The following is a 12,574-nucleotide window of genomic DNA, read 5'->3' on the forward strand; positions in this document are numbered from 1 at the left end:
GAGAGCAGTCTCTAAATCCTGACTGGAAATCCTCCAGATATCATTTCTTTCTAAAAAGATTAGATAATTGGGTAACACTTTATAATAACTACACACTATTAATCATTAGTTAAGCATTAGAAAACAGTTAATTCATCATTTATAAAGCATTAATAGACATTAATAAGCAATTTATAAATACAGCTATAAATGCTTTATACTTGATTTAAAAGCATATCTATAATGTGTTTAATAATTGTATTTTCATACTTTATTAATGATCAATTTATCATTTCTAAATGAAGTATTGCATTATTTACACACCAGTTATTTAAGAGTTGTCAGTGGTTCATAAGATCACTTAGAAATTGTAAGTAAATGATTAATAAACTATTTAAATGTACATTCATATATCTTATTATTCAGACATATAGTAATAGTTACTTAGTGTGTTAATAAATGCTTTAGTAACATGTATTTCTACTGTAATTCAGGGTTAATTCAGGTAGTTATAAAGCATTTAGTAGTTGTTAGTTAACTATTTTTGTGAGCTAATCTAAAGTGAGGACTAGTTATGCCTTGTAAAGCATTTACAAGGGAGATTTAAAGGCTGTTAATATTTATATGTTCTGTATCACTGTGTTGTGTTTGTTTCCTTTTTCTGTTTAGAAGATAACTGAGTCTTTAAATATCCTTTATACATGCTTTACAAGGCATAAATAGTCCTTACTTTAGATGAGCTCACAAAAATAGTTAACTGACCACTACTAAATGCTTTATAACTACCTGAATTTACTACATTTACTTACAATTTCTAAGGGATCTTATGAATCAGCTGGCAACTCCTAAATAACTGCTTTGTAAATAATGCTATACTTCATTTAGAAATGATAAATTGATCATTAATAAAGTATGACAATACAATTATTAAACACATTATAGATACGCTTTTAAATCAAGAATAAAGCATTTATAGCTGTATTTATATACTGCTTATTAATGTTTATTAATGCTTTATAAATGATTAATTAACTGTTTACTAATGCTTAATTAATGATTAATAGTGTGCAGTTATTATAAAGTGTTACCTTTCCGAGTTAATCTTCTAATCTGTTAATTGGTTCAGTCTTCGTCCGCCCCTGCCTGTTGGTGTCCTTGCTGACAGATTTGATTAGAGTCCTTAGTTCAGGTGTGTCTAGTTAGTTTCTTCAGAGTATTTTAGCCCTGTGTTTAGTCCTGTCTAGTTGTCTGTCATAGTCGCTATTTACTGGTTCTGTTCTTGTTTTCGGTATTTCTGAGAAGCCTGAGTATTTCTGTTAGTTTGATTTTGTTTTCAGTAAAGACTGCTGCACTAAGATCCAGTATCATCTCTGCTGCGACCAGCCTGTGACAATAGCCAACATCAAAGTTTAACTTTCAGGGAAATATTAGAGCTTGAGTCGAGTCTCATGCTTCAGCCCTCCGTCATGGACAGCAAGACAAATTTGTTTACCCTCATTCCACTGAAAGAGTATATTAACGTGAAGATTTGTGATACAATCACTTACTGTTCCTGTGTGTGCAGAATTATAGCTTCTGTCATGAGTATGTAAACATATGACATTAAAATGTATTACAATTGTAAAAGCATTGGTATAAAAATATTTTTTGATCGCTGCTACAAACTGTAACATATATAATACTAAAATCTATGCTTTTGGATTTAAAGATTGATGATGTCTCTAATGGTGACCTCTACAGGTGTCACAGAAGGCCAGCAAGAGAAGTGCAGCACGAAACCGAGCCATTCAGAAGAAACAAGAGCAGATAGAGGAGGTAAACTGATTTGTGTTGTGTGTGTGTGTGTGTGTGTGTGTGTGTGTGTGTGTGTGTGTGTACTCAGGGTATTCCCAGTGTTGTACTGTAGGTACCAAATGTCCTAAAAAAACGACCACAAAAAAAGTTGGTCCCCATGAGAATGTAATGTAAAAATGCAGAGGGGTTTCTGTGATGGGTAGGGTCTAGGGATAGACTACACAGTTTGTACAGTATAATGGTTACTTAATATGGTTACTTTCACACACAGTTTGGTTATTATTTACAAAAGAGACAACTGCATTTTCAGCAAACCCCGGCTGTGTGAACAGAACCACAGGGGAAACAAGTCGTCTGTTACATCACACAGTTGGAGAGACACACTCCTGTCCACTGTGTTTACAAAATATAATGCAATATATTACATAATACATTTCCATATATGGGAAACTAGTGCTTATATTTTTCAATATACTGCAATATATGCATTAATCATGTATGGCTATATTAATACAAAAATAGCATTACATGTTATATTCACAAAGTTGTATCCTTTATTGTGTACATATATTGCACATACATGTTCCCATTTAAATGTGAATGTGTGTTCACACACACATATATATACACACACACACACATTCACGGAATGAGTTCCTACAGATTTCTAATTCCCAGCATGCTTTGCTTCTGACTGTTAAAGGAGAGAAAATGATGAGATGAAATGTTATTTGATGTGTTTTGCTCAATATTAATATAGGGGGAGATCTGTTAGTGTTTAATGCTCTATTATTTTGGAATTTAAAAGTTTTTCTGGTATGTCTGAGTTTTTGGGTTACCATTGTGAAGAGTCGAGCCTGTGCTTCGGTTGACGATTGGCCAAATATTATTAAGACTATAATTACTATATTTTAAAAGTAATAACTGTGCTCTCCTCAGTACAGGGATAGTCTCTTGGTTAAATTATGTAGTACATGCAGGTGTGCTTGTGCTTTTGTTAATTAGCTTGAAGATCTGAAATGTTTATAATGTAAATAATTTAAAAATATAAGAAATATATTACATTTATACTTCTCTATGTGTGTTTATGATGCATAAGAAAATATATCTGCAATATATTACACATGCAGTGCCATATCGGATGACATACACATCTATATATTATGAAGTGTATTAATGAATATAAAATTACATACATTATGATATATTAGTAAATATATTGTCACATATTTTTCAATATATGAAAAGCAGCAATTCCTTATGTATTATTTTATACTTTGTAATATATTAACCCAATATATTATTATGTATATTTGAAAATATACTGTTAAATCATTTAATATATTGATCATTCATATATGGGAAATATATTTTCGTTCTGTAAGGGCTAACAGACCTTGTTTCAAGCAGTGTGTAATTTTTGTGATGCTTTCTGCATTAAATGTATTGTATCATCGTGTTGTCTGCTGTGTTCAATGTGAACCACAGCATAAATGAGTGAGGAATATGTACAAGTCAAGGATTAAAGCGCTTATGTCAGACTATCGTTCTTATACACAGCCCATAATGAGAATAAACACCAACATATCTTTCTATAGTCTGTATGTCCATTCCGTGACAACGACAACTAGTTCAATAATCTGCAGAAAATGAGCAAAACAATGGCAACAAAAGCATTCTGTCATGGAGGAGATGCACCATAGACTGGAATGTAAAATGAATGTTGGCCCAATGTAGTGAAGGTTCACCGGGTGCCTGGGGAGTGAGGCCGGGTGTGAGCGAGAAACAGAAGTGGATTTGTGAGCATGGATTGAACTCCGCTTTCCTCCACTCATCTACAGGATTGTATGTACTAGAGAGGCTCGTCGTGCCACAGAGCTGCCCTGTACACATCCGTCATGCATTCTAGCTATTGTAGAAAATCATCTGCATATTACATGCATACAGAATATTCACATCGTTTTCACAGCAAAACATGCAGCAGAAATAGCAAGAGTAGTGCTTTTCTGAATATAGTTTTATTTTGAGACCTGTTGGTAAGTTTGTGTCTTCAGTGAGTTACACAAGTTAAATCTAGCTCTATTATAGGGTGTGTTTTCATTGTAATCATAGTCACTCATTCTATTTTCAAGAAACTGCACAGCAGAGCTCATGATGCGATGACTCAGATACAGGAATGGTAATCTAACCCCGCAGCGCACACACAGAGACACGCTATCGCTATGGTTACCACGGATGAGGCAGTAGGTGCTATTTTGAAGTGATCCGATAAAAGCTAGCAGCTCAAACACACATACATACCTAGAGTTTCTATAAGACTGCCTGCTTCTCCACACACAAATAATAACGGTTTTAGCAAGGGTGAAATGCATATTATGTAATCATTTTTCTCTTAGCAATATAGAAATTCACATTTATTGGCATTGGTTGTTTTATGTAACCTTGTATGTAAGGCTTTTATGTAACCCTGATCAAACGTTCTCTGAGGTAAAACCCTGTAAAACAACATATAAATAATTTGATAAAAAATTGAAAGTACATTTTAATATTTTTAGGAAAATATTGTTTGCCTGAGCAAAATGTCTTCCCTGAATGTAGGGAACATAGCTGACGCTTTAGGAACCCAGGAGTGACGACCTCTGAAGCATTAATAGAATAATGCCAATTTACTGCATGGCCTCACCATTCCAGGTACACTTTTAACTGGGGCCGTTTATCATTTTGTTAATATTTTCCGCTGAAGGAGCTAATACTCAGAGAAATCTGTAGCAAACCTAGAGAGTGCCCTTTTTCCTTCATTTAGAAAACTGAGGTAATGTGCATAACCCATACATTCCTTTATATCGGTCACTTCATCACCGGATCCGGCTGACTACATCATGTGTTGTGGTCGTGTCCAGGCGCAGGTCCACCATCTGATCTGGACAGGGCCGTATTAAGACAGTGTGGTGCCCCTGGGCACTATACCTCCGCTCAGTGCACTGGCAACGCTGTAACGTCTCCGCTTTGGTTGCGAGTGTGTTTAATCGAAGTTTTTTTCAACACACGGACAGTATAATCATCAGCGATGCACGCGATTACATTTAGAAATAGACAAGATTTGTTTCCAAATGATCATTTCAATTTTAGAAACTTTTATAAACCCAGCCAATATAATAACAATGAACACATCCCAAATAAAATCTTTAACACATATATAACAACTGCAAAACCACTCAATTGACGTCTGTCCATTTTGGATTTAGATTCATTTTCTGTAGCCGTTAAAAAAAAAAGACACATTTGCGCGTACTTTTTGCGGACCAACTCAACTCTGACAGATTGGGGAGGGAGCACTTATATATCCAATAAGTGATATATCCAAATATCACTTATTGGATAAGTGATAGTGGTCATGTAATCTTTATTTATTTATTATTTATTATTATTATTATTGTTAAATTAGTGTTCATAAACGAGTTATGTATGGTCTTTCAAGAATTTCAAGTTAATAATATAACAATTTACGAAAAATATTTTTAAAGCTTGTGTCATGTGGTGCCCCCCTAGTGGTTGTGAATGGTTGGTGCCCCTGGGCACTGGCCCAAGTGCCCTTATGGATAATCCGGCTCTGGATCTGGATACGGCCTGGATCCGGCTGACTACAGTAAACCTCAGAATAAGCAGAAAGACTAACATTAGCATAGATGCCATTCTTCTTATGATGTAACGAGTACATCGGGTGTTATAGGAAGTGTTCCTGGTTCCGGCTGATCTAGTTTATGCAACCTAACAATCATTTAACTGATTTGAATAAGAGAAATTGATAATGTGTTATGTGAATGCTAGGTTAAAGAGATGTGTTTTTAGTCTAGCTTTGAACTGACAGAGTGTGTCTGCTTCCCGGACAATGTTAGGAAGACTGTTCCAGAGTTTTGGTGCTAAATAGGAAAAGGATCTACCTCCAGCAGTCGATGTTGATATTCTAGGTATTATCAACTGGCCGGAATTTTGAGATCGCAATAGACGTGAAGGAGTATAATGCGTTAAGAGCTCGCTCAAGCACTGCGGAGCTAAACCATTTAGTGCTTTGTAAGTAATCAGCAATATTTTAAATGTATACGATGTTTAATAGGGAGCCAGTGCAGTGTTGACAGAACCGGGCTAATATGGTCATACTTCCTGGTTCTGGTAAGAACTCGAGCTGCTGTGTTTTGGACCAGCTGTAGTTTGTTTATTAAGCATGCAGGGCAACCACCCAGTAGAGCATTACAGTAATCTAGCCTTGAGGTCATGAACACATGAACTAATTGTTCCGCATTTGTCAATGAGAGCATATGGCGTAATTTAGATATATTTAAGATGGAAGAATGCGGTTTTACAGATACTAGACACGTGACTTTCAAATGAAAGATTGGTATCAAAGAGCACACACACACACACACACACCCAGGTTCCTAACCGACGACGAAGACTTGACAGAGCAGCCATCAAGTGTTAGACAGTATTCTAGGTTATTACGTGCAGAGTTTTTTTGTCCAATAATTAGAAACTCTATTTCTTCAGAATTAAGTAGTAGGAAATTTCTAGTCATCCAATTTTTTATATCAGCTATGCATTCTGTTAATTTTGTGAATTGGTAAGTTTCGTCAGGGCGTGAAGAAATATAGAGTTGAGTATCATCAGCATAACAGTGAAAGCTAATGCCATGTTTCCTAATGATATCTCCTAATGGTAGCATGTACAGAGTGAACAGCAGCGGTCCTAGTACTGAGCCCTGTGGTACGCCATGCTGAACTTGTGATCGATGAGACATCTCTTCATTTACTGCTACAAACTGATAACGGTCAGATAAGTATGATTTAAACCATGCTAGTGCAATTCCACTAATGCCAACATCATTTTTGAGTCTATTTAAAAGAATGTTGTGGTCGATGGTGTCAAACGCAGCACTAAGATCGAGTAACACTAATAGAGAGACACAACCACGATCGGATGATAGGAGCAAATCATTTGTGACTAATGAGAGCAGTCTCAGTACTATGGTATGGTCTAAATCCTGACTGGAAATCCTCGCAGATATAATTTCTTTCTAGAAAGGAACATAGTTGTGAGGATACTGCTTTTTCTAGTGTCTTTGACAGAAAAGGTAGATTCGAGATCAGCCTGTAATTGACTAATTCTGTAGGATCAAGTTGCCTTTTTTTAACAAGCGGTTTAATCATAGCCAGCTTAAAAGTTTTCAGTACGTATCCTAGAGACAAAGACAAATTAATGATATTAAGAAGAGGATCTATGACCTCTGGAAGCATCTCTTTCAGTAGCTTAGTCGGTATAGGGTCTAACATACATGTTGTCAGTTTAGATGATTTAACGAGTTTAGTAAATTCTTCCTCTTCTATAGCAATGAATGAATGGAATTTTTCCTCAGGGAGACTACAATGCTCTCCCTGATGCGATACTGTAGTAGACGGTTGCATAGTTATAATTTTCTCCCTAATATTAACAAACTTGCAAGTCAAGAAGTTCATAAAGTCATTACTGCTGTGCTGCTTGTAAACTTCAGAAGATGAAGCTTTATTTCTTCCTAATTTAGCCACTGAATCAAATTAATACCTAGGGTTGTGTTTGTTTTCTTCAAAGAGAGTCGAAAAATAAGCAGATCTAGCCATTTTTAAGGCCTCTCTGTACTTATTCGTTCTCTCTTTCCACGAAAGAGTGAAAAACCTCTAGTTTTGTTTTCTTCCAGTTGCGCTCCATTTTTCTGGCTGCTCTCTTAAGGGCCCGAGTGTGCTCGTTGTACCACGGCGTTGGACTATTTTCTTTAATCTTCTTTAAGTGCAAAGGAACAACTGTGTCTAAAGTGCTGGAAAAGAGAGAGTCAAACGTTTCTGTCACAACATCGAGTTCTTCTAAGCCACATGTGTCAAACTCCGGTTCCTGCCTGGAAGTTTCTGGTAATCCTGAAGACCTCGATATGCTGGATCAGGTGTGTTTGATTAGGGTTGATGCTAAACTCGCTAAAAACGGAACTGAGTCTGAAACCCAGTGGTGACGGAAAATAAATAACTAAAGCTTTTTAATGACGTGACTAAATAGGACTTTTATTTTGGTACTAATTGCCGTCTACCCGTGTTTGCCGATCACAATTTCCTTTGCTGTCATTGTTTTTATCCAATCAAAATTGAGAATTTCCTAAATTGCTTTGAGAGGGATGCTTATGAGTGTATGAGTGCAAAAATGAGTTCAAGAAAATATCTCAGTGGAACCCAAAAACGAATAAACCAACAACGAAGAGAGAATTTCAGTGCAAAACTACAGAGGATTTCATCTGTATTTCTGCTTAATGACTGGCAGGGCAAAATAAAGAAACACAAATCTTCACATGCTCATATAGCAGCCTGCGTCACATATGATATGTGGAAAAACGACCTTACAACTGATGCACAACTTGAGACAGGCTCATTTTTGGACTCACTGATGTCACTCTGAGATTAGCCTAATGTAATCTGTCATTCAGGGCGCATAATGAAAATTTGAATGACCCTAACAATGGGAACTTTTAGTCAGTAATTGAGTTGTTAGCCCAATGTTGTGAGAGTTGCTGGATAAAAAAAGCCAAGTAAATTATTTAAGCCCAGCAATTCAGAATGAATTGATTACATTTTTATCTCAGAAGGTGCATGGCCAAATTGTGTCTGAGATAAAGGACGCAGCATTTTATTCAATCGTAATGGATATCAGCAAAGTTGATCAACTCAGTCAAGTTTTCAGAAACGTTACCGTTCGAAAAGATGGAAATGATAATGCACTCGGCATTGATGTCACTGAGAGATTCCTCGGATTCCAGAATATCACCGATCAAACTGCAGAGGGTCTCCAACAAAAAATGCTTGATCTCATCCAAAGTAAGGGTCTGTCGCTTAAAAATGCAGAGGCCAAGGATATGACGGGACGAATATCATGAATGGTATTTATTCTGGGATGCAGAGATGAATCCTAGACATGGAGCCCAGTGCTGTATACATACATGCTGAACATAATTTGAATTTGGTGTTAAATGATGCTTGTCAGCATATCACAGCAATCAAGGAGTTCTGTGATGTGGTCCAGAGACTTTATGTTTTCTTCAGCCAAAGAATCAAAAGGTGGGAAATGTTGGAAAATCAGCTTTTGAAGCCAACACTGAAAAGACTTTGTCCCACGCAATGGGCGTCGAAACACGATGCTCTCCACGCACTACATTTGCGTTATGCTGACATCCTAAAGGCACTGTCCAAAATTGCTCTACAGTCAAAAAAAGTCAGAAGAACATAGAGAGGCGACTGGACTTATCAAATCAATCGAAACATTTGAATTCGCTATGATGCTTGTAATTCAGCATCAGTGTAGTTCTACCAGAAAGACTCGGGAGAATAGATATAGTAACAAGCATGCATTTATTAGTGATCCAGCAAGCACAACGTGCAATAAGTATTTGGCGTAGGCCCCGTCCGTAACTCGCGATCCGAGGGTACGGATTCAGCATTTCCTGCCTGAAGATGAAGGCAGCGGCGCAGCCGACCCCCCGTGAGGTATTGGAAGGGACCATCCTGGTGGTGGTGGGGAGGTTGGAGGGGAAGGGACCATCCTGCGGTGATAGAGAAGATAGAGGGACCATCATGGTGGTGGTGGGGTGGATGGTGGTGAGTGGAAGCGTTCAGCATCTGTGAACTCAGACAAGTGTAAGTGCAGGTCCTTTATACTTCTAGTATTGAAACATGATTGGATAGATGAGAAGGTAATAAGTGACGCAACAATTAAGTCTTCCCGGCAGAACTTACGCTAAAGCTTACATTTTCACATGTACTGCAGGAGACAGATGTGGATCCTATTCAAGCAGCCTTATTGGAAAATCCCCTCAGATAAGGTGTATCACTGCTGAGAGATCAGTTTGAGGACATCAAACGCACAAGGCCTTGCTGCACCCTGGGCATCAGCTGTCATTCCACTCAAACACGGCTTGTGAAGCACCACTCGATGAAATCAGTGAGGACCAGCGTCTCACAGACCCCGAAGTAGAGTTTTTTTCACGCTTGCATCGACAACTGTTTCCCAGCTCAAACAACGTTTCAGAGGTTTGGATACAATAGCGAGACGATTCTGCGTTTTACGTCCAAGTGAACTCGTACATGCAACTGATGATGAGCTGCGCGCTTTTGCCGAAACGTTTGCAGTGACTTACAGCGATGACATTTCACTCCCATCACAGCTGCTTTCGTTTCGAAGTTCCCTGTGGTCAGAAATATGTAAAGATCTGGCAGAGCTAGGGTTAGGGTTAGGGTATACATACATCTATTCTACCAAGAGTCACAGACGTGCTACTACACTGAAGAGTCCCTGTCACAGTGGCAAGTGGCGACAGGTCTTTCTCTAAACTGAAACTAATAAAAGTTCTCACACACACACACACACTCTCTCTCACACACTCACACACACACACACACACACACACACACACACTCACTCTCTCTCTTGCACACACACACACACACACACACACACACTCTCTCTCTCACTCACACACACACACACACACACACCTACACCTACACCTACGCCGTTGAGGACAGTCTGTGTCTCATCACTCCAGCGAACAGGAGGAGGGCCAGAGCATTTTACAGTGTTAAACTCTATTTTACACCTGATACACACCTTTAGATTAAATATGCCACTCTCATTAATAAAGTTAAGCACTGAAATTTCATGAAATCATTATTCAGAAGTTACAATATTTTTATATTAATTTAAATAGAAATATTTGCAGCGGGTGCACCGCTTTTGAACACTTTTCCTATGGAATGCTGTGGTTTGATGTTTTAACTACAGCAATGATTGCTTGACGCGATAATTCCGCTTTAAATTGTGTTCTAAATAGCAGAACTCATGTTCTGAGAAAATATTTTTGTACGAATAATGATCAATGATCGTCTCGGTTACGTATGTAACCCTCGTTCCCTGAGTAGGGAACGGAGACGTTACGTCGGATGACGACGAATGGGGTTTCGCTTAGAAATCCTATCATCTTCGAGTATTAAAACACGAGCCAATGGCAAGGAAATGCCATGGGTCTGCGGAATTTGCATAGCGTAACTCCGCCCCACCCTGGGGGTATAAAGGAAGTCGCGAGCAACATGCAGATATGTCTTCGCTGAGGAGCCGAGACTGAACTCAGGCGTTCCAGCGGTACAGCGGAAGTGGCAGGGAGACGTAACGTCTCCGTTCCCTACTCAGGGAACGAGGGTTACATACGTAACCGAGACGTTCCCTTTCGTTGTCACTCCGAGTTACGTCGGATGACGACGAATGGGGTTCCCGTATAATCACGCCACCTCTCGACTGTCTTCCAGTGCCCTGCGTAAGTCTGAGCTCCCTGTCGTGAGACTGGCACGGACGAAGGACTCCTACTTAACACAGGAATACCAAGGTACACTGGGAAGCATATCTCAGTGGAAATATGCAATCATGCCCAACCCGAAGGGGGGGACTTGGAAAACACATATGACCCCGAAGGGCTGCATACGGAGTCACTGGGGTGTCCAGCCGCAGGTGGAATATTTCAACCCCAGGGGTGGCAAGGTGGCTTGCCAAGGGAAAGACACATGCTCAAAGAGGCTTACAGTGGAATACACATGTGGGGGTCGCCCGGAGGGGGAACCATGCACATGGAGGCACCTAGCCAAGCGCGAAAGCTGCCGGTGGCATAACTCTGGCGTTGACGTCAACAGTGCTGGAGGAGACTCAGGGCTTATGAGGCTCACCTGAGGAAATATCGCACGTATCCCGTCCGTGGAGAGGAATGGCGAGCAAGCGAAGACACCTGAGCAGAATCTAGCACCGGCTAGTTGAAGCGAGTACATGAGAAGAAACTGGCTCAACTCGGAGATTGTAGAATCTCGCGAAAGTATTAGGTGTCGCCCAGCCTGCAGCTCTGCAGATGTCTGTTAGCGAGGCGCCATGCGCTAGAACCCAAGAGGATGCCACACTCCGGGTGGAGTGGGCCGTCACACCAAGGGGGCACGGTCGACCTTGCTGCTGGTAAGCCAAAGCAATGGCGTCCACTATCCAGTGAGACAACCTTTGCTTCGAGAGAGCCTTTCCCTTCAGCTTCCCACCATGACAGACAAAGAGCTGGTCTGAGGTCCTGAAACACTGCGTTCTGTCTACGTAAGCACGGAGGGCGCGTACTGGACAGAGCAGTGCCAAGGCTGGGTCTGCCTCCTCCAAGGGCAGCGCTTGCAGGTTCACCACCTGGTCTCGAAAGGGTGTGGTGGGAACCTTGGGCACATATCCAGGCCGGGGTCTCAGGATCACGTGAGAGATAGCCGGCCCGAATTCCAGGCACGCTTCGTCAACCGAGAATGCCTGCAGGTCCCCTACCCTCTTGATGGAGGCCAATGCAACCAGGAGCGCTGTCTTCATAGACAGGAACTTAAGCGCCACTGATTGCAGAGGCTCAAAGGGAGCACTCTGCAGGGCAGTTAGAACCACTGAGAGGTCCCAAGAGGGAACGAGAGGAGAGCGAGGAGGATTTAGTCTCCTCGCTCCTCTCAGGAACCTGATGATCAGGTCGTGCTTCCCCAGAGACTTACCTTCAACTGCATCGTGATGTGCGGCAATAGCGGCAACATACACTTTCAGGGTGGAGGGAGACAGCCTTCGCTCCAACCCTTCTTGCAGGAAGGAAAGCACGACACTGATCGGGCATTTCGTGGGTTCTTGCTGTTTAGAAGAACACCAGTTGACGAAGAGGTTCCACTTCAACGCATAGGCATGTCTCGTG

General features: G+C 40.2%; 1 protein-coding gene across 1 annotated transcript in view; it reads left to right on the forward strand.

Annotated features, from left to right (window-relative positions):
* Positions 1 to 12,574, forward strand: part of LOC311278632 (uncharacterized protein) — a 46,690-nt gene that overhangs the window by 26,819 nt on the left and 7,297 nt on the right. Inside the window, exon 5 of the mRNA XM_084389611.1 lies at positions 1,720 to 1,794. Coding sequence (XP_084245737.1) covers positions 1,720 to 1,794 — 75 coding nt within the window. The remainder of the gene's footprint in view (positions 1 to 1,719; positions 1,795 to 12,574) is intronic.

Source organism: Rutilus rutilus (assembly GCF_951802725.1).
Source record: "Rutilus rutilus genome assembly, chromosome: 19".
Lineage (NCBI taxonomy): Eukaryota > Metazoa > Chordata > Actinopteri > Cypriniformes > Leuciscidae > Rutilus > Rutilus rutilus.